At 39.3% G+C, this 23875-nt stretch overlaps 1 protein-coding gene across 2 annotated transcripts in view; it reads left to right on the top strand.

The window, feature by feature from the left end:
• APC (APC regulator of WNT signaling pathway) overlaps window positions 1–23875 on the top strand; it is a 148942-nt gene that overhangs the window by 75893 nt on the left and 49174 nt on the right. For both annotated transcript variants that reach the window (XM_067569197.1, XM_067569198.1), the window contains exons 5-6: window positions 10953–11061; window positions 19753–19866. In XM_067569197.1, coding sequence (XP_067425298.1) covers window positions 10953–11061; window positions 19753–19866 — 223 coding nt within the window. The remainder of the gene's footprint in view (window positions 1–10952; window positions 11062–19752; window positions 19867–23875) is intronic.

Below are 23875 nucleotides of genomic sequence, written 5' to 3'. Positions count from 1 at the left end.
GCCCCAGCCAAGATGATTATGCTGGCACCAGGCTAGCCTAGGCGCTTCTATTTCTCAGACCTTATGAATCTCTCACTTTGTTCTCCAGTCCAATTACCTCTTCAGCCAGATGTAATATCACAGAGGAAGGGACAGATGCTCCCTTCAGATTTTCTATATACCTCACAGCATGATGCCTAGCTGGCTAATATCAGTAGCGAGAGAAGCTACTTTTCAGAGGTACAGAATATCCTTATCCATAGTAGAAAGGGACTCTTCAAGGTTGGCTTACTCAGTCAGTCCCACCAAAATCCATTATTTCTCAAACTCACATACCTGATGTAATATCTCCTGTCCTTAAAAGAATTCAAGACTGTCTGTAAATTGCCTTAAGGTTCACCTAGCAGCCATTTCAGCTTGACATGTTCCTATTCAGAGCCATTGAACATTCTCACGTCCCACAGTAGATAGATTCCTGAAGGGCCATATGCAGGTGCCTCCTCCAGCCAGTAAGCCTCTCCTTCCATGGGATTTTGACCTAGTGCTGATGAATCTATCCTTTGAGCCCCTTGCTACATGTTTCCTCTTCCAGTTGTCCATCAAAGTAGCCTTTATAGTGGTTATAACATTGACCAGAAGGGCAGCAGAGTGATGGGACCACCATACATGGTATTTCTTAGGGACAGGATAACCTTGTTGCCTTCCTGAAAGTTTTTGCCAAAGCTAATCTCTGATTTTCATCTCAACCTAGTAATAGACCTGCCTGTATTTTTCCCAAACCACATTCCAACAAAGGCAAAACTAAAGTTCACACTTAGAGTGTTAGCCTTCTGTCTAGATGGAGCCATTTAGGACATCCCCTAGGTCAGCATTTCTCAAACTGTGGGGAGATCTCCCAAGAGAGGTGCGGGAAGTGTCAAGGGAGGTCTGAGCTGTGTGCTTCTTTTAAAAATAAATAAATAAATACAATAAAATAAAAAATCTCTGGCTGTCAACCCTGGATGTCTGGGATTCATGCAGAAGGGCTGTGCACACCTGGGAGGCAGGGATAAAGAGGATAACCGGGGCGCCGCTGCCTGGGCTCAGGCTCTCCTTCACCACCCCCTATTCCCTCATTGGGAGATGGCAGGGCTCCAGCTGTCAGCCCCTGGGTGGCAATAGGGCACTGCATCTGCTGTGAAAAGGGATATTTACAAATATGGCTTTTCACAATGCCACCCTTACTTCTGCACTGCTGCTAGCGTGGTGGTGCCTTCAGTGCTGGGCGCCCAACCAGCAGCCTCTGCTCTCCATTCTGCCTTCAGAGCTGGGTGGCAGTATATGTGCTTGGGTGCGGGGGGAGAGGCGTAAATGACTACAGACACAAAGAAGTGGGGCTCCGTCAAATAAGTTTGAGAACCACAACCCTATGTTGTTTGTTGTTTATGTAGGTATGGGTGAATGTGAAAGGTCAGACTATATCAACAAGCTATTAAACTGGATTTCTGCGTGTATTAAATTATGCTATCAAATAGATAACTGAGATCTACTTTTGAGGACTACAACCCACTCACCCAGCCAGGGTTAAGTAGCTTCTGCAGCTTCTTTGAAAAGTGTTCCAATAGTGGAAATATGTAGGACAGCAACTTGGAATTATACGCACATGTGAACAGCATTATTTCTATTTATTAATAGAAACATCAAGATCTGATGCTCATTTTGGCAGAGCCATCTTATAGTCATTGTTCAAATAGATTCCTAGTACCTATGTCCTGTGACCTAGATTGCTGCTTGTGAGTCAACAAAAGTGGAATATATATGGACAAACCCTCAAAGAAGAAAAAACTGTTACTCACCTTACAATAACTGTGGTTCTTCAAGATGCGTTGCCATATATATATATATATTCCATGCCCAACCCTCCTTCCCTGCTGCTGTGGAGTCTGATAACACCTAGATTCTGCAACAGTGAAGGGACTGAGGGATGATTGCAGTCGCCTTGCCCTTATGTCCATGGATCGGAGGCATGATGACCCTCAGAGTATAGGTGCAGCTCCCAATGGATGCTACTGGCCTGAAGAATTCAAACTTGAGTGCCTGGGACATGCACAACAACAGTATACAATATATAGACAACACAATTTGGAGAGCCACAGTTACTGTAAGGTAAATAATCTTACAGTATTTTAATCTTATTTTCATATGTTCTGTGTTTAAATTTGACATGTTTGTATGCTAACTTTGTAGTCTTAAATATAAAGATATGTATTTTATTTAATTTAAAAAACCCCAAACTTTTCTGAAAGTTCAGTGAATCTGACATACATTAAAAGTTCAAAACCGCTTAAACAAAAAAAAGTGGAATAATTTTTTCAAACCAAAAAGAGAAAAAAGTTCCTACTTAAGTGACCTATTACAGCCATAAAGTTCATCCCAATACACTCACCTTAGCCCTCAGCTCCTTGCCAGCTTCACATATTTTTACTTAGTAGAAATAAAATGTATGAAAAATCAACTCTAAGTTACTCTGCTATAGCTGTTAAATATGTTTTAATGTGAGTTTTCACATGCTTAGAATTAATTTTGTATTTGTTCTCTGTTTTGTCCAAGGCTCATTTCAGAGGTTTGTTAGAGTGAAACTGTATCCCACTAGTGGCAGATGTCCAACTGTTAAATAAGGGTTGAGCCCTGTTTGTTTTTTCTAGTTTAATGAGTTTAGTACTCTGGCCTTTATCACTCCAGTAACATATCAGCAGAGAACTGGAGTGGACAACTTGTCTGGGACTGACGAGATGCTGGTAAATTTTCTAATAAAATATTCTTATTCCTTCTATGTGTGTGTTTTCTCTGTTGGCTCTGATCATTTCATGCCCTTTTTCTGTGTCTTGACTACTGCTTGCCTCTTTCCATGCTAGCTCACCTTTGTTGCCTGTGTTTCTTTCCTTGGCATTTCTAGTGGCTACTAGTAATGCTTGCTTGTCCTAGGGGATTTTAATGCAATTTCAGTTGTTCCACAGGTACAAAGTTTGTGTTCAATCTAAGTATTAGCTATGCTGCAATATTTCTGAGGTTGCATAAACGTAATGCCAGTTTTCTTACATACTAGGCTGAAACTTTCTGACAGTATTTTCGGTAGAAACTAATAGCATATCCCAGCTTTTGCTAGTTCAGGCATCACTGCCTAATAAATTAATTTGCTTTTCCAAGCCACTTTGCTTCAAAGATTTTTCATGTTCATAGATATTTTATGCCTTAGCTGCTTAGAAGAGACAACTGCACATGGTTTGCTTTCAGCATTGAACAGAGGTTACCGTATTTGGTGAAAAATCAGTCATTTTTATAGGAAATTATTTTTAGGATTTTGGATTTGTTTTAATGTTTGTTTTCTCATTTTATGGCCTAAGAATATCAATGAGAATATTTATTAGTCATGCAGTTATGTAATATAAACAGTGTAGTGCATGTTTTGTTTCTGTCCTTCCTTTTCACAGATGGATATTATTGATTCCCAAAAATAAGGCAGTACCTATCCTCTGAAGTAGCTATGAGCCAACTTTCAGTTGAATCCAGGTGCTGCAAGAAAGAACCCATATGGACATGCCTTGGGAAATACTAATTTGTTAGAAAAACAGTTTATGTGGCTATTAGATATTCCATTGGGGTTAGCGTATAAGGGAATACATTGGCAACATTTTATACTGAAGAACATTTATAGATGTAATGGTCCAAGATGCTTTCATTTGCATTGCCTCAACATCAGTGTATTTAACCAGATATAAGTGAGAACAGAGTATGGCCCCACATGTTGTGTGTACAAATATAACAAAACTTTGGTTACAAAAAGGGGTAACTGTTTGTTTGTTTGTTTTTTGAGATTTTTTTCCTTTGATCAGTAACAATTTTTCCACCTTAAACTCTCAAGGTAAACAGCTTTGCTTCTGGATAGGTAGGTAAGTGCCCTCTTAAGAGTCTGATACAAATTTCAATACATGGATCAGCTACTCAGATGCATCTGTACAGTGAATTGATAACACTCTCTCAATTAAAACAAAGTACAGCAACTCCACAATGCTGCCTAGCTTCTTCTGCCTAGGGAGTGAGGCTACGGCTACACTGACAGCGGCAAAATCGCCGCCATCAGATCAATTTCTCTGGATCGACTGAGTGGTCAGTGAAGACCCGCTCAGTCGATCCAGAAATCGACATACTGAGACCACCTTCACAAGTGGCGTTGTGCTGCATCGACAGTGCAGTGAAGACGACGCACAGAAGAGGAGCAGAGAAGTCGACGGGAGTTACACAAGTTTTTTGCATAGCTTGCATAACTCCCGTTGATTGCCGCCAAATCTCGGAAGTAAGTGTAGACAGGGTCTGAGAGATCTAAGGCCACTCTGAAACATAGAACTTCTGTACTGGAGCAGTGATGCCACAGTACTAAGCCAAATGTAAAGGCCCTGCTCAGTAATAAAAATGACATCAACTAAATAAGATATCTTCCATTGCTGTATGCATTGTTGTTGTAGCCATGTCAGTCCCAGGATATTAGACAAGTTGGGTGAGATAATATCTTTTATTGGACCAAGTTCTGTTGGGGAGAGAGGCAAGCTTTCAAGTTACACAGAACTCTTCTTCAAGTTGACCTCACCTACCTTGACTAGAGGCATCTGTTATGTTGTTTATGGAACCTTGATGCATTTTTTCTCCTTTGTTTACACCATTCTTTTCTGCTTCCACCTGACACAGCAGATTGTACTGCCACCAAAATGTCTCACTTCTCAAACAAATTATCCTGCATCTTATAGAAGAATAGTAATCATTTATGTTCATTTTATGTTCTGTGAATGGATTTTGGTTGTTTAGAATTCTCTATCAGTTTTGAAAATCTTTCTTCTGGAGACTCAGATATCAAGGATTTATGTACAAGTCAGACATCTGGATTGTTGTGTGTTTAACAGTTTTTTATTTGAAATCGGAAATTTACCATAAGACCAACTTGTTAAAATTGCACAATAGAATTATAAAGCTGGTGTTTCTTGGAAAATCATGTTGTTTCTTTATGCAGTCATAGTGAATGTACGTTTCATTGCTCTCTACTGAACAAAAACTGCACTGCTGTATAATGAGGGTAGAAAGCTGAAGTTGCTTTTTAATGCCGGTCTAATCTAATTCATTTCTTCAGATGTCAGCCAAATTGGATTATTTCTAAAGTAAAAGGCAGTGGTGTTTTGTTTTGTTTTTTTTGCTTAGTTGTTGGGTTTTTTAAATGTATCACTGAACTCACATCAGTCAGTGAGGACAATTAAACAATCTGGATTTCCTAAATGATTATGCAGTCAAAACATGGCGTTTTATAGAAATGTTCCTGAAATTCCTGAGAGGAATTGACAAAAGGCATAAGTAATTAGCAAATGAAAAATAGAATTTCTTCATTGTTTTAGAGGAGTTTCTTGATCAATGTCTATTTAAGTGAGTAAAGATGTGAAAGAATTAATTTGTAATTCCGTGTGGCAGAGACCATGTTTCCTTTGTGTTTCTACAGTTTATACAGCACCTAGCATAGTGGGGCTCAGAACCTGCTCAGAGCCTAAAATGCTTTTTCTTAAGGAAAAGAAATGTAAACATCTTTGGGATAATTAGAGGAATTGTAGTTTGAGGACATAATTCAGCTTGTCTGATTTAGACAGTAAAGATTTGGTTAAAGTATTATAGTGGGAGCAGTTATCATAACCGAGAAAGTGCCTAGTCTTCCATAATCTGAAATGAGGTAGTTTTGCTTTTCCTGACACTAACTGTCTCTTATGTGCTCTGTGGCCAGGGCTCTTCCAAGATAATACTTTCTAAGACCATAGACAGACTTTGTCCATGAGGGACATGTCGGGGGTCCTGAGCTAGCTTCTCTGTCACACAAAGACCAGAATTAGCTAGTACAGTCTTTGCGAAGCTCTCTGCATGGCAAACCAGGATTGTCACTGACTGCAGCTTGTTGAAGCCTATCTCTCTCCAAGACTGAGTGAGGAAGGTCATGGAGGCCACCTAGGTGCAACAGGAGCCCAAGCGCTTTCCCTTTGTTGAGGAACTGGAAACCAGCAACTCGCCTCAGATTAGAAGGCACTGGGCACAACTGTGCTATCAGAAAATTCCCCACTGCTACATCCCCAGGAACAAAGGGCCTTACCAAGCCCTCTACATGGCAAACCAGGATTGTCACTAATTGCAACTTGTTGAAGCCTATTCCTCTTCTGCAAGACTAAGTGAATATGGTATGATAAAAGGAAGAAACATGCTCTAGAAGATTTGTCAGTCCTTTCTTACTTTACCCTACAGCTTTGGAGGAGCTGTCACTAAGGAATCTGCCTTGCCCAGCTCATGCAGCCACTCCTCAATCACAGTATATTTCTGTTTAGCTAGGCCCATCTTGTGCTACCACAGGGCTCCCTGGTGGGACATCAGGAACTGGGTTAGCATCTTTCTTGTTGGAATGCAAAACAGAAAGTATATCTGCCAGCTAACAAGTAGCCTAACTTCTCTGAGGAATAGCCATGCTTTGTCCATTGTTGAAGTCCAAATTCGGCTTCAGATCCACAGGCTTCTCCAGCCAGATCCAACGGGCTGAATCAGGCTCTGTCAAAGCTAACAAAGAATCTTTTAAACACCAGAGATGAGAGCCATATCTTTGGTTTGTTTAGAGAACAGACTCCACTGCTTTTTCAAGAACTTTGAAAACACAAAAACCTGTAACACTGCATCAGGGTACCACATAGAATTAAACCCAGCCAAGAGCTGACTTTAATTCCCCTGGGATCTCAGGAAATACAGGGGAGGCAGTTACAGCCATCAGTGACCTACTAGTAATCTGGGGAGTTTTTATGATTCCAGATCATTAGAAATTCAATGTATATTCCTATTTATTGCTCCTGATCACCTGGAGACCTTTCTAGAGTTTGTTCTAATTTGGCTAGCAATTAAGAAAAAATTAAGAAAGTAAAGATTGAGGCCCTTTGAAACCTAATTACAGCAGTTGAGCCAGGAGATTTTCTTGCATCTACCCATATTAAAACTGCTTATCTCTCTATTCTAAAATTATAGATTGTTGCATTTCACAGTAGGAAACACTTTCAGATAGTTCTCTCTACCCTCAGAGTATTTTCCAAGATAGCAGTTTTCATTCTGGTGTAGAAAGATACACATCTGCCTCCACACTTGGATGATCAGGGCAGCAACAACACAAGATGTTCTCCAGGTTTTGGAACTGAATTCCTCTTACCCCAGGGCACTCATTAACAAAAAAAGAGAACCCTGGACTCATCTCAAATACTGGTACATCTGGGGATTCTTTTTAATACAGGTAAGATCACTGTGATCACAGTAAGGAACCAGATCTCTAGACTGTGGACGTGATAAATTCTAGGTAGTTACTTGTATTTCAGTCCAAGAGGTTATGAAACATTTGGAAATCATGTCACCCATAACAGAGGTGTACCAAGTGTCTGGTGACATTCTCAACCTCTGATGTTATTCCTGATTTCTCAAGCGAGTCTTAAGGACTGTGACTTTGGGACCACAATCACGACAGGACAGTGCTTTCTTGAATTAGAGAGAAAACTCCACCAATTCTTTTCGGGGATTTCCTCTGCAAAGGTCCCTATTATGTGATGATCACAACAGTAGAATATTAGTCAGAGAAACCTCTCATTCTTAATAAGTCTAGAGCAGAGGTCCCCAAATAAGTCTAGAGCAGAGGGTTCCCATAGGAAGAATTTTTTGGGGGGAGGAGGGGTGGCACGGCAGGGCCAAGACCAGCCACCATGGGGAGCAGGGAGGGAGCAGGCTCTGCTCTGAGCTCTGCTCAAACCCTGCCCACCAGCCTTGGATCCAGCCCCAGCTCCCAGCCGCAGTTCCTGACCCCACTCCCAGCCTTGGCTGTCACAGCCCCACTCCTGGTCTCCGCCTTGGCTCCTGTCTGCTGTTGAACCCTGTCTGCTCTTCCCGCCTAGTACAGCGGCCCCCAGTGGCCACAGCCCCACTTGGCTCCTGGTGACCGCAGCTGCCGCAGTGCACTCCCAGCTCGGCTCCCAGACTGGCTGGGGCCACAGCCTCAACTCCTGGCCTGGCCTTTACCCCCATCTGCTGTTCCCGATTCAGACCCCAGCCCCAACCGTGGCCCCACTTCTCTCCTCAGCTGGGGGGAAGGCAGAAGGCATCGACAGGGGCAATGGGGGGGCACGACTTAAAAAGTTTGGGGACCATGGGTCTAGAGACTGTGAATCAGACTGGAAAACAAATCGCAACAATGGCCTTGAGCTTAAAATGAGTTTGAGAGCTCTGTTGTTCAAAACTCATATTCTTCTTCACTCTTCCCTATATGGACTGACAGTTCTGCAGTTGTAATAGGTATCATTTGAAGGAGAGGAGCTAAAAAACAAAAAACAAACATACAATTAACGTGCATACAAATAACTTGTGGAGAGATGGAGGGAGCGAGTGTGCGAATATGTCTCAGGAGATTTGTATTGGGATGCAGAGCCTTTCATCTCTAGTTCATTGGTTCCAATCCAGCTAAGATTACTTGTGACTGGAATTTATTGCTGGCTGCTCTGTGGCCTACATTAAGCAGGCTACTCTTCATTCCAGTGTCTGACAGACAGATTACACATCATACAAACTATTATGATACATGGAACTAATTGACAGACACCCTGTTGGCAGTTTTCAGCAGATAGTCCTAGGATTGAATAAGCATGGATACTGAATCATTGTCTTGTTCTTAGAGGTGGTCCCTCTAAGTGTTGAGGCATGCTATCAGTGTGCGCTGTGTGCTATGCCTGTTCTGTGAATAAACAGATTCCAGTCTCCAGGGCTGTTTAAATCTGGCACCTTTCATGAGCATTAAATTATTAATAAAGAAAGAGGTGGAGGCTTGGAAGTGAGTTTAACGCACTTCTTTGAGGACTCAAAATGGCCAAATGAATTATAGATTAAAAGGATTTTCTTTTATCTCATCTTTGTACCTCCTATATTTAAATTGGTATCTGCCACATTTTTCATGTTTCATAGGACTACTTTTCCAGACATACTATTTCTGTTGTTTTTATATTAATGACGTCAATAAAATATTTAAATTTTACTTTATAGGCTCAAAGTTTGTTTCATGTCAATAAAAGCGTTTCTAGGAATTAATATTTTGTGTTGTCCAAAGTCTCACATTTGAAATGTGCAGTGAGTGGAGCAAATATAAAAGCACAACATAAAGTCTATCTTATATGATCTTTGTGTGTAGAACATATTTTTTATATTCAAATGTCCTTTTTGCCACAAGTGTAGAACTCTTATGATGTCAAATATGTAATTAACAATTTCAACTGCATTGGTAAATTGGATACAAAGTATGAGGCTTTATTTTGAAAATGATTTCTTGCTCAGAAGATCACATCCAAGCAATAGTAAAACATTCTTTAAAATTTGAAGCTAACTTGATGGCAGCCCATTGGCCTATTAAATGAGTCCTTGGCTTTTGATGCATTTGGCCTGTTTGTGAAGAGGCTAGACATGTAGAGAAATGATATGCACTTGCAGCTGTTCTGTATCTTCTGTAGCATTACATGCTGGTTGCTTCAGAGACTGTGCAAGGTAGTAGTAGTAAAGTCACATTAACTTTTGCATCTGAGTCAGAGAGAATAATGCAGTTATTTTATCATTTTTGAGCGAGAATACTATATTCACTTAACGATTTAAAATAAATCATTTGTAGAGTTCATGTCCACTGTAGTCTGGAGTACAATTGTATAGATATACTGAAACTTTTGGTAGTGAATTCTGAACAGCTGCTATCTTAGGGAAGATTGTATAACAATATGTTTGTTGGAGCTTTGATTGAGAAAACCAAATCTACTGCAGTAGTGATTCATCTGAAATGTCTGCTAGACAGATTTACTTGGACCTACAGTTATCTTTTTCCTTTTCTCTAATGTCTGTCAAAGAGCAGTGTGAGCATTTCAGAAGGGAAAAGTACTAACAGAAGAGACTTTTAGAAGAAACTAGTAGATTTGCAGAAGAGACTAATCTCAATGGAGGTTTGTATGGCAGTAGGGTCTGCCTGTATGGATCTAGTTGCAGGATCAGGGCCTTGAAATTAAATTTTTTTATGTCTATATTGTATAATAACAATAGGAATTGCAGTAAAGAAAATATGGTCACACTTTATATTAGAGTACAATTATATATCATAAAAAGAATAATAAACAGATAACTTAATGGATAGTCAATTTTATAGATTGTGCTTATAATCATCTATAACATACACTATTCATGTTTGTAACATGCTCATAAATGTAATGATAATTTATTAATTCAGTATAAATACTTATAAATGTAACAGAAGTGGTCTGTAATCACCATTTAATCAATTTCTTTCTTTTTCAATCCATCATTTGGAATGGGAGGGAGGAGACAACAGGATAGTACAAAAAAGCAAATATTGTTGGACTTTGCTATAATGGAGGATTGAGTTATATAGATTTTTCTGTAGTGCGAGTGTATTTTTTGAAAAGGTAATTAGTTTGCTACATTGTGAAAAGTATACCTCCAAAAAGAAAAAAATAAAATGATCTCAAGTGGAATTGCACAGGATGTGAATAAGCACAGATGTAATAATACTTAGCTTTCATACAGTGCATCTCATTTGTGGATTTCACAGTGCTTTTACAAAGAAAGAGAGGTATTATACTTCCATTTTACAGTGGAACTGAGGTACAGAGCATTTTCAGTGACTTGCCAAAGGTCACACAGCAGTTGACAGCAGAGCCAGGGACAGAAAGAACAGAACACAGGTCTCTGAACTTCTTATTCAGTTCCTTCATCACCAAGTCACATCTTTTCTATTTGACCCTTTATGTACATATAATTGTTTACTGTGTATTTGCTGCCATATTTATAATTGCTAATGGAGACTTACTGATGAGATGCTTCTTGGTCTTCTTTTTTTTTTTTTTAAATAGATCTCTATTGCTAGCTGAGCTTGAAAAGGAAGAGAAGGAAAAGGACTGGTATTATGCTCAGCTTCAGAACCTGACTAAGAGGATAGATAGTCTCCCTCTTACTGAAAATGTAAGTAACTACAATAGCAGCGTATTTTCTTGTGTAACTGGGGCTGTGATGTGCATTTGGATGCTCTGTATATTTTATAAACAAGTTAAAATTCTTGACAGCTATTTTGGTGAAAAGGGTGTTCCCTGTGCTCCAAATAAATTACAAATTTTCTGTCTAAATAATATAATTGCACCAGTACCATCAATTGCCTGCTTTCAGATGTCATTTTACAAGAAAAAATCCAAGCAATAAGTCCCCCTGATAGGGAGGAACATGGTAAAATCTCATGCACAGTTAATTAAAATACATTATTTTTACTCTTTTGACATCAAAGTTCTTAATTTCTAGCAGCTTCATTATTTGACAATTTCCTTTAACTTTGAGAAGCAATGTTATGTTACCCAAAGATACAGCCTAGGAGCTCTTAATTCAGGACAGTGTTATATACTGGCAAATTGAGTGAAATATGGGTATAGATTTTGCAGATGCAGCTGATCCTCTGGGCCTTTGCTTTACCACCTGCAACACCATCCAGTTGGAATGAAAAAATACCACAGCAACATTGACTTTGCTATGAATGATTAAGGTTGAGGACTTTAGCAGGAAACATACTCTATTAATAAACTTTTCTGAAATAGTTCTAACAGTAAATATATAATGGTAAAGACATACATCTCATATGCCAATTGTATCACATTTGAACAAAAGAGTTCAATCATAGAAATGTAGGTCTGGAAGGGACCTCAAGAGGTCATTTAGTCCAGACCCCTGCATTGAGGCAGGACCAAATATATCTAGACCATCCCTGACAGGTGTTTGTCTTACCTGTTCTCAGAAATCTCCAGTGACAGGAATTCCACAATCTCCCTTGGAAGCCTGTTCCAATGCTTAGCTATCTTTGTATTTAGAAAGTTTTTCCTAATGTCTAGCCTAAATATCCCTTACTGCAGATTAAGCCAACTACTACTTGTCCTGCCTTCAATGGACATGGAGAACAATTGATCACCATCGTTTTTATAATAGCCCTTAACATATTTAAAGACTGTTTTCTGGTCATCGTTCCCCCCCCCACGCACGGCCTTCGGTCCTTTTTTCTTAGTATTAAACATACCAGTCATGTTTTTTAAACATTTTATGATTTCTGTAGCTCTCCTCTGGACTTTCTACAATTTGTCCACATCTTTTCTTAAAGTGTGGAATCCAGAACTGGAGATACTACTCCAGCTGAAGCTTCACCAGGACTGAGTAGATCAGGGCAGTTACCTCCTGTGTCTTACATACAATACTCCTGTTGATGCACCCTAGAAAATTAGCCTTTTTTGCAGTTTCATCACAAATTGACTCATTGAATTTGTGATCCCCTATAATGCCCAGATTCCTTTCAGCAGTACTACTGCTTAGCCAATTATTCCGTTTTGTATTTGTGCATTTGACTTTTCCTTCCTACGTGTAGCACTTTGCACTTTCTTGATCTTCATCTTGTTGATTTCAGGCCAAATATTCAATTTTTAAAGGTTGTCTTGAATTCTAATACTGTCCTCTAAAGTGTTTGCAACATGTCTCTTGGTGTCATGCGCAGATTTTAAATGCAGATTTTTGACTCCATTATCCAAGTCATTAATGAAAATATTGAATAGTACCAGATCCAGGACAGACCCCTCTCCTTCCCCCCATCCAAGACCTCATTAGATATGTCCTCTCAGTTTGATAGCGAACCATTGATCACTTCTTTTTAACTTTATTTTTATTGATTTTATAGAAAATATAAACGCATGCACAAGATGGAAATAGCCTATAAATAACAAAATTAAGCATTCCTTATTTACAAAACCTGGAAAAACACAAAAACAAACAACAAAAACCCTGAACCCATAGAGGTCATGCGGGGCATCAATTATTTAAGTGACTAAATAGATAAATAAGTGAGAACATTGTTTATGAGTATCAGGAATTGGACTAATGTATACTAAATTGCAAGAGTATGCAATAGCTTCATGTGTGACCAGATATCCTCATATTTTTTCAAAGCATTTCTATTAGACAGAGAATTAAAATCCTGATACACTGCAGATCAAAAAAATGCTTTATTGCAGAAACTTATCTAGAAGAAATAGATGCCAATAGAATCAAGAAGATGTGGGTAGGTGTTGAATATCATTCATCATTGAATTCGAAGAGCAGAGGCACATCCATATTAATTCATAAAAGTATAACTTTTCAATGTATACAGTCTTGGTCTGACCCTGAAAGAAGGTACTTTCTTCTTGAAGGCTGGATCCATTCAAAAAAACTATTTCTAGGAAGCATTTACAATCTAAGTGGAGGTAATTATGAATTTTTCAAAAACACTGCAGACATTCTTTCTAATAAAATAGACATTCCTGTAATACTGGGAAGCAACTGGAATATTATGCTAGACAGACGTCTGGACAAATGCAATTACATGAAACCCAGCCCCTTAAGCACAATAGGCCAAACCCTCATTATTAATTAAAATAATTAACTTGATTTAAAAGATATATGGAGACTGAGACACCCCAAGGAGCGCAGCTATACATATTTCTCTACAGTACGTTCATCTTACTCCAGAACTGACCCTGGCACCACACTCCCGGTTTCCAACCTGGAGGAGAGACTCACCGGCTTCTTATTGCTGATCTTGGTCTCCCCAGTATGGGTCATCATCCTTGCGGCACCAGTCACTGCTAGCATGGAGACGGTCACCAGATCCCTGGCACCGATCCCCGGCACCACGTGGCCTGACACTTAGTGCATGCCACCATCTCGGCAGCACTCCCCTTCATCTCGGCACCACTCAGTGTTACAGGAAGTATCCTTCGAAGGGCTTTCCCCCTCAGTAACACTGGTCTCTGATGCTTTGGAGCTGGGATGGGGTACAGCTGGCTAGTCAGGCATTTCTTCCCTACCTGGCTGACAAGGTAGTCCAAATTCTGTTGGACAATGCCACCATGATGTTTCATCAACAAGCAAGGTAATGGTCGGTCATCACCCCTATATGAAGAGGCTATCTGCTTATGGAACTTCTGCATGCAGAACACCATCCACATTGTAACTTCACATCTCCTGGGCACCAGGAATGCACTAGCAGACCACCTTAGCAGGACCTTTTCATCTCATCATGAATGGTCACTCCACCCAGAAGTTTCCAGCGTGATTTTTTCCAAAGGTGGGGGACTCCTCAAATAGATCTGTTTGTGTCCAGACAGAACAGAAAAAGTTCCCAGTTCCGCTCCGTCTGCGGGCTCACCAGAGGCTCTCTGTCAGAAGCCTTCCTGCTTTTATGGGAAGGGATGTTGCTATACGTTTTCCTGCCAGTACCAGTGGTCCATAGGATCCTGTTGAAGATCAAGCAGGACAAGGAGAAAGTGATACTGATAGCCCCAGTGTGGCTGCGACAGCACTGGTTTGATACCTTGCTGGTGCTCTCAACAGGAACCCCACTGAAGCTGCCACTTTGGCTGGACCTTCTGTCCCAGGACCACAGCCATCTACCGCATCCAAACCTAGTATCCCTGCACCTGACAGCATGGCTGCTGCAAAGCTGAATGCAGAGGAGTAGGCTTGCTCAGCACAAATGCAGCAGGTTCTCATGGGCAGCAGAAAGCCTTCTACCAGAGCAACGTACCTGACCAAGTGGAAGAGGTTTTCCTGTTGGGCCTCGGACCAGAACCTTTTTCCTCACTGAACCTCAATACAGTCCATATTGGACTACTTGTTACATCTCAAGCATCAAGGCCTAGCCCTTTTGTCACTTAAGGTTCACCTGGTGCCTATCTCAGCCTTCCACCCTACAGTTCAGGGTAGATCAGATTTCTCCCATGACATGATGATCAGGTTCTTAAAAGGCCTAGAGAGACTTTACCCACAAGTCAGACAGCCTGTTCCTCCCTGGGATCTAAATCTAGTCCTTTCAAGGCTCATAGGGCCCCCTTTAAGCCATTAGCATCTTGCTGTCTGCTGCTTCTCTCTTGGAAAGTTTCCTTCCTGGTGGCGATAACCTCAGCACGAAGGGTTTCTGAGATCAGAATTCTCACCTCAGAACCACCTTACATAGTGTTTTATAAAGACAAAGTCCAGCTGCCACCCCATCCAGCGTTCTTAAAAAGGTGGTGTCACAGTTTCACAATAACCAGGATATATTCCTGCCTGTGTTCTTCCCCAAACTGCACAGATCCAGTGAGGAGCGTTGGTTGCACATGATAGATGTTAGATGGGCCTTGGTCTCCTATATAGAAAGGATTAAACCCTTCTGAAGGTCGATGCAGCTCTTCATCACAATGGCAGAAAGGATGAAAGGTCTGCTCGTCTCCTCCCAGAAGATCTCCTCATGGATAACAGCTTGCATCAAGTTCTTTTATGAATAAGCAAAAGTGCCTCTTCCAGCAATTGTAACAACTCACTTGACCAAGCCTCCTCAGCAGCCTTCCTGGCATAAGTGCCGATCAAAGATATCTGCAGCGCTGCTATATGGGTCTTCAGTTCGTACTTTCTCATCCCATTATGCTATCACCCAGCAGGCCCAGGACGATGCCCGCTTTGGTAGAGCAGTATTGTAAGTGGTACATCCATGAACTCCGAGCCCAGTTCCAAAGGTACTGCTTGTGAATCACCTAGCATAGAATGGAAATGAGCAAGCACTCGAAGGAAAAATGGTTACTAACCTTCCGTAATTGTTGTTCTTCGAGATTTGTTGCTTGTGTCCAGTCCATGACCCACCCTCCTACCCCACTATCGGAGTTACTGGCAAGAAAGAATCAGAGGGCGCGAGACCAGCAGAGCCCCTTATACCAGCACATATGTGTGCGACTCCAGAGGGCTCTAGAGCCAGCCCAATGAACACCACTGAGGGGAAAAATCTCCAGCAACTGTGCATGCAACGCACACCTAGCATGGAATGGACATGAGCAACACATCTTGAAGAACAACTTTTACGGAAGGTTAGTAACCATTTTTTCTGGATCTTCCCTCGTTAATTTGACTTTAAACAAATAATCCTTATATTCCAAGCCTATAATTGATTCTCCATGTCTTCTCTTCATTTTTTATACTGCATCCTTTAAGATCTCAAATAATCTTTGCTGTCTCAAGAGCCTAAACTAAAAATGCTAGCAGTCTTGTCATTGTTCCTTAATGAGTGATCTAGTTTCTTATCATTGTTCATTGGAGATCTGAATGTTTGTGCAGAGTACCCATGATTTTAGTTATCATGTACACAATGTACTATATTTAAGAAGGTTAGTGGAAGAAATAGCTCATGCAGGTAGTAGCAGCCAAAGCTCCATTGTTAGCCAGTAGACAGATTATCTCTTTAGGGCAAGGACTGCATCTACCAACTGTAAAGCACAGTGGAAATCAGATATATTTGAGCTCCAACAAGCTGCCTGGCACTGTACAAAACAGAGAAGATTTAGTTTCTCCTTCAGATTGTTAAACTATATTACAGACATTACAGTCCAAATATAGCATGGTATAAATGCAAGGAATATAACCTGAAAACTATATACATTAAGACATATACATGATATACCGATGTAAGTTTGAACCTCTGTGTAGTCTGATTATTTTTTTAATGAAGCTTTCTGTATAGTGAAGTTTGTTCTGTGGAAAATATATTATTTCCTTACAGACAAGTAACTAAAACATATAGCACATGACAATAAATAACATTAAAAGTTTAGAAAAAATACATTTTAAATTTGGCTTTGTAATTATCAGTAGAAATTGTATGAATGCCCCAGGATAAGGAATTCCAGCACCTTGGAGTTAGGAAAAATCTGAGGTACACTGAAGAAACAGAATTTAAAAGAAGCCAAAGGGTATGTGCAAGGTATGAGATGGAATGTAAACTTAAGCAAATATGAAGTTTTGAGATACATTTCAAGAAATTAATGGGGTTTTTAATTGTTTTTATCATGTGTAAATAGGAAAATCATATATCAAGTTTCTACCCAGTGCAATATTTAAAAAGCAATATATTCAAATGCTAAAATCAGGACCCTAGGTCATATCTTTCCACAGAACTACTCACTGGAGGTAGTTTGTGGGACAGAGAACTTCTGCAGGGTACCCTTAACAATGTGTGGGTGTGGGGTTATCATCGCATCAGGGAGGAGGCTTTGGTTCCTTCTTCCACCATGGTAATGGTCCATGGTTCAACCTCAGAGGTCCTGGGGGATCCACCAAAGGCTGGGACCCTTGATGCTGACTGTAGGTCACCCCTACAGCACCACTCAGTACCGTGATTTATTCTAATCCTGGACACACAACGCCTTCCTTGCATACCCTATGATCCCCTTTCAAGGATTTTTTTTTCTCTAGTAGAAAGGGAGCTGTGGAGATTGTCTTCATTGGCTTTTCTTCAGGTCCTTTATGAGGCCGGGAGGACAATGTACATTTCCCTTTTGCCCAGAACTCTGACCTTCCCCTTTGTCCATTCCATGGAATGTGTTCTGAAGTAAAGAAGGTAGGAGGACATTGCCACCCTCTGTGCTCTGTTGCTCTTCCAGCATCTAGTTATAACCTTATAGTGGAAAATCTGACATATCCTTTTGAAGATAGCATGGTTTGTTACTCTAGTGAACTTTCTTTCCTGTATATTGATCAGTAGTTGGGTGTATAATCATCACTAATATTAAGAGGAAAATATATTACTTATTTTCTTTGGATCAGAGATATATTTTTGTACTGTGTTATCCTCAAATGGACAATGCCTTTTGGCCAGAGGGCTGACTAGGGATTAGCTTCATAGGTGATATTAGTGCTGTTACAATACTTGCTTGCAAGGAATTAGCCAGCTTCCTTTTTGAAAAATTACATATCCCTGTTTTCAAAAGAGATTCAGCCTTCATTGAGTCTTATACAGTAGATTTTCCTATCTTATCTGGCACTCAACTCAGGATAGTTGACCTTTGGATAGAGAACTTAGATAGAGATGCACATTAGGAATCCCTGAGCTGACTATAAGTTGAGTATTCTGTTTGTTCAGCTGATGTGTGTAGCTAGAGATCATGGTAATAAATTGTAGCAACAAATGATATTAACAAATTGAATTTCTAAACAAACATGTTTACTACTTCTGTTACTATTTTCAAGAAGATTGAATAATTATTTGTGCACTAATGAAATTTGAGTATTAGACAAACTTTTTAGCTGAAATAATTGACCTCTAAAGCAAAGTTTGAGGAATTTACAGCTTAAATTGACTTTCTTTCTGGTTTTATTTTTTATCCATTAAATTTTCAAAAGAGATGTACTTTTAAGTCTACATTAAGATGTTTAAAATTAGATTTGCTTGATTCCTAGAGACTATACTGTGCAGAATGACCTGTAGCCTTATTGATGGATTGGTGATTGATTAATTAATTGTGATGATAGATTCATCATTTAGAGCGCAGCAGTCAATTAATGGTCAATCACCTGAGGGCTGTGGCATATGGAATATTAGTATCAGGTCATTAGAAGAAGAGACGATTCTAGAAGCACAGGAGAAACTATTGCAATTTACCACCAGTCCCTTTATCAACAAATCCGCTAAGCAAATAACAATCCCACAAACCCTGAAATAGAATAGCAAATGGAGAGTGTGCAAAGTGTTGAGCCCTATCACTGGCATTACTCACATCTTGCATCTCCTGCTTGGGGACGCTGGAGTGTCAGTCATTATCTTCCTCTTCCTCCTCCTCCTCATCCCGTGGTTGTCATTCTGGCATCTCCCTTTGCGTTCACCCTCCACCCCCCAGCACACAGTACAGGCTACGCCTTTTTATTCTGAGTTATGCATGTGCCTGCTAAGGCTCATACATATGCTTAAGGGTTCCAACTCTTTTTCTCTTATCCATACTTCCACACCCCACTAATTTAGGGGTTCCCCATTTTTCATTGGCCATCTCCTTAGCTCCCCTTATTCTCATTAACGTTTATGTCTGTGAGTTACCATAGTAACTTAACATTATTACAGAATCCCCCAAAATGTTACTGTAGGTAACCATTTCTTGTTGTATGAACCGGCCCATTGCAGCATATTGTTAAGTCTGTTTCTGCATAGTTTCCAGAACATCAGCACTTTCCATGTCTTTTACTGTAATCTTACCCTTTACTGGTACAAGGTTACTTTTTGTTCAGCTAGTCATTTCAGCCTGTTTCAGGCCTAAGGCCTTGGGTGGCTAAGCCGAATATCTCACTGGCCTATAATCCTTGTGTTACAACATTAATGAATGCTTGTATTTCACCTCTATATCCTAAGTAAACTTAATATCTTTTATTCTTGGGGTGCGAGCTTGATGATCCACTGCAATTAACAATATTATAGTACAAGTAACTGCACTAGCAGTGGTTGATTGATATGTCTATAGAGAGATTTTTTCAATACCTAGAAAGAATGCAGAATAAGTCTTCTGATGGTATGCTGATTTACATGTTCTGGGGTGTGAATCCTCCTTGCATGTTGTGATGTGGTCTTTGCATCTTGATATATTTTGTTTAGACAACTTGCATGATTTGCAGGAAAAGCTAGTCATTGGATAGTATTATGTATCCTTGTTGATAACCAATACAATTTTATTTTAGGCCCAGTGTTCAGATTTTGTCTAAATTTATGGCGTTCTATTATGAAATTAATTCTGCATTTGTTCAAGATAATTTTTATTCAGACTTGCTTGCTAAAACGTCTCTTCTATGTTTGGATTCCAGTTCTCCTTGCAAACAGATATGACAAGAAGGCAGTTAGAATATGAGGCGAGACAAATCAGAGCAGCCATGGAAGAACAATTAGGTACTTGTCAGGACATGGAGAAGCGGGCACAGGTAATGTTTTTTTTAATTAGGTTTTACTTTTTAAAGTTAAACTGAATAGAATGGGTTATCCTTTTGATTTTATTAAATTATTGGTGATTGTATCTTTGAACTGTCCATGAACATAGCAGTGTCTCGTTTTTCCATTTAGAGAACTTTTAAAAATGGGAATCAAAACACATATTGTACAAAATCCCTGCTCTCCACAATAAAAGAACAAATATCCCTCTGCTGGATTAGCAGAAGATTTAGGAGCAGTTTTGAGAACATATGAAGTAGAAAATCCCTCCAAAAGAGGAGTATTTTTAAATCTTGGTTAATGAGTATTAAAACTAAAGTTGTTATAACTGTAATTTTAAATAGCATGTGTCTGAAACTGCATTTTTTCTTTTCTGCTAAACTATCTTCTTTTAGTTTGCACTGTTGAGTTTAAAATAAAATCCCACTGCTTTTGTTAAACTTCCTCACCAAAGTACATGTAAAAACGGCTAATCATTAAGTTCAGATGAACCAAAAAATATATATTCATACTCACTATACTCATAAATTCCTGTTTGCTCATGAATTTGCCGTCATGAATGCATGCATAATTTTGTAAGCAGGCCCTTTCACTCATATTTGAATATAGAACCCAAAATGGAGCTAGGTGGCACCAGACATGGAAATTATCTATTGCTGGCTGCAGATGCAGACTATTGTCCTGTGTCAATGTTGGATAATCTTAATAATTCATTACCACCCAGTTCCATAGCATTAAAGTAAATAACTATGCAAAATAGCATGCTCTCTTGTGACTGAAAGTTTTATCAAAACGAATTGTCTTGATCAAAGTAATACACTCTTCAATCTTCATTTTCTTCAATGAACTCTCACTTTAATACAAAATACATATGAAGTAATTTTAATTAGTCAAGTGTCTTAATTATTTTTTTAAAAATTTTTCACAATGAAACAGATTAAACTAGTGGGAGTAGCCTGGTATCCCTGATTTATGTAAAATTAATTTTTTGGCAACATAATCTGTATCTTCTCATTTTAGGACTCAGTTTTGAAGGTGTGTAGATTAAGGCTGTAGGAGAAAGCAATGTTGAACCACCAACAGAAGTATTAACAGTGTCCTTTATTATGTACACTTCAGTAAGGTGAAATAAGATGAGCATGCACTGTATGCTGGATACTCAGCTCTTATGCGCACTCAAAAGAGACGTTCCTTCTGTTTGCAGTAGGAGTAAATGATATATTCAAAATGGCCGCTCTGCACATCATATCTAGTTACTGGTTTGCTCCAACAATACTTTTTAAACACTCTGCCTCTTTCTTCTCCTTTCCTCCCCTCTTCCCTCCACTCCCTGACTATAGCTGTATTACTTTGAAAGGATTATGTTCTCTCTAAGTAGCTACTTCCTTACATGTTCTGTTTTCTGCAAGGAATTAACATAGGTAAATCTTAGTTCATGAGATCCTTTAAAAATGTTCAGTGTCCTGTTGATTGTAATCATAGCACCATCTCTATATTTCTACAAGATTCAGAGAAAGAAGGGAAGATATGTATATGTGCAAGAAAACTGTATAACTTTCTTCTGAACTTGATTTCTAGCTCATCCTGGATTTCTCATATCAATGATAGAACTTATAGGATAAAAATTAATTGGCTTGCAGATAACTAGGAGTAATCTGATGTGTTGATAGCGAACCCTATGTAAATTAGTTCATATTGTTCAAGTATATAAACTAGGCTATTCAAACTTGCAAGTGCAATGAAATTTCATTCTGCTCCACATTTTTCTAGGTTTTCAAGGTCTTCTGTGAAAATGTATATCTGACACTAAACACTTCACATGTAAAATGTAAGCTTGTGGGGAAAAACAATTTAGCCTTATAAAGATGTGAAAACAGTAAAAAGCGAGCTGCATTAGAAAGCCATTTAAATAGTTGTTAAGCAAGTTAAAATAAACCAACTTAGTCCACTTCCTAGAGTTCATAAGTACACATGGTAGATCTGAACTGACAAAAAGAGAAACCAGATTTAACCTGATTGTTTTGTTTAACTTGACTATTTTAATGATTCTACAATACTGCTGTTATTAATTGAGATAGGACAAAACTGGAATCAGGTATTTTAACCCTTTAAGATTTTGAAGAGATTAAAACTTAAACATTTTAATCCCGCCCTTACAAATTTTGTTTCTACTTGGTTTAAAAACAAGAAGGCTCTTATCTGTCTTGAACATATAATCATAGAAATATAAGCCTGGAAAGGACCTTGAGAGGCAATGTAGTCCAGCCTCCTGCGCTGAGACAAGAAAGAGATGCGGAAAGAAAGATGATGCACGGGATAAGATTTAATTAGGCCACAACCTTACTACTTAACTCATTTGGGAGCTAACCGGCAACGATTTGTAGTGCTGGTCATAATTCCTTTCTTAATCATTTTCCTCTGGTGGAAAACTGTTTCTGCTTCTCCCCACCTGCTCCCAGCCCATTGCTGGGAGATCACTGCCCCCTCCTTCTATGAGACGGATAAGGGACTGGGGAAAAAGGAGTTGTGTGTCTTCTGTACCAGACATTAGAGCCCCAATCCATTCCCCAGATACTTTAGGGGATGTGTTCCTCCTAAATCCACTTCGAATTGTGGTTTATCAGGGAACCAGATCCCCTGTGGAATGAGTATTTACACTGGATAGGGGCCAGTGGTTTACCTGAGACCCACCAGCTCATGTGATGTGATGCCTCCCTCCCTCCCCTCCCAAAGTGGAGGGGATCTTAAAGGATCTATACTACCCCCTTCCCTCCCCCATTCAAGACATTTTGCCTCCTGCCTTTAGATAGTAGGGTTTACATTTTTCTATGTTCAGACATATCTGAAATTTTGCAAGCATAACAGTCTGGGCCAAAAATCTCACAAGAACAATCAGAAATCTTGCTAAACAGTTAACTCTGCAAAATATCCTACATTTTTGGCCCCAAACTCTTCAAGATTTCAGCTCTATCCTACATTTTTGGCCCTATCAGCTCTATCCTACATTTGGCCCCAAACTCTTCAAGATTTCAGATCTGTGAAATCTGTTCACAAATCCTAACCTAAATCTAATCTAGATTAGAGTGCCATTGCTTCAGTCTGGTGTTTATAGATATTGCCTCTTTAGATGTCTGAAATATTCTTCCCCCCAACTTAATTTTCCTAACCTTATTAAATATAAGGTCATCTTTGGGTCATCCATTCCATCACTGTACCAATGCAAGATTGTTCCCTATGATACATTTTTCTAGTGTTTCTAGAATTGTTAAGAAAATTCTTCTGCTCCAATAGAGAGATGATTATCTTCCTGCCTAATGTTGTGGTGATGCATCTGTGAGTGCAGCCTAAAATTGCATTGGCCTTTTCCTCTGCCATATTGCTTAGGAGATACATGGTAAATACTGTCCACTATTTTGTAGCTTTGTCTCCCATGAAATACCAGTGTTCAGGGTTATTTTTCCACAGATTTATTAATCTGCTTGTTTCCAAGATGAATATCATTTTGTGATTTTTTTTTTTCGCCCCACATTTCTAAAACCTCTGTGTTTCTTTGTTTTATTACTCTGGTTGCATTGGTGTTTACAACATTTCTCAATGTAGTGTCAGTGCTCCTTACTTCCACTTTCAGGTCATTAATGAAGGTGCTACGTAAGACTGAGTATAATGCTGATCCCTGCAGTAACCACTAGATTACACAAAGCTCTTCCTCTTTTAGTACACTATTGTAATTGTCTCTCCGGTGTCATAATGAGTTTCTCTTTTTACAGCCATCCACCTTCCTTTGGACGGGAAAATCCTATTAAATAAGCTTCTGCTTCCTGGAGATATTCCATGATTATTGAGTTAATTATATAATCTTCCAGATGTTAAAAGTCAAATATATTGTTTTGTTAATGAGCTTTCATGTGAATATTTTCTGGCTTTGACAGTTTTATGATTCATTATATGTCTTTCACTTGTTATTTCCTGGATGTGAAAACAATAGTATATATCTTGCTCAAT

The sequence above is a fragment of the Emydura macquarii genome, unplaced genomic scaffold (genome assembly GCF_026122565.2).
Source record: "Emydura macquarii macquarii isolate MOO-44397 ecotype Brisbane River unplaced genomic scaffold, CSIRO-AGI_Emac_v2 contig_2897, whole genome shotgun sequence".
Taxonomy (NCBI): domain Eukaryota; kingdom Metazoa; phylum Chordata; order Testudines; family Chelidae; genus Emydura; species Emydura macquarii.
Note: the sequence above shows the minus strand (reverse complement) of the source record. Positions and strands in the feature narration are given on the sequence as shown.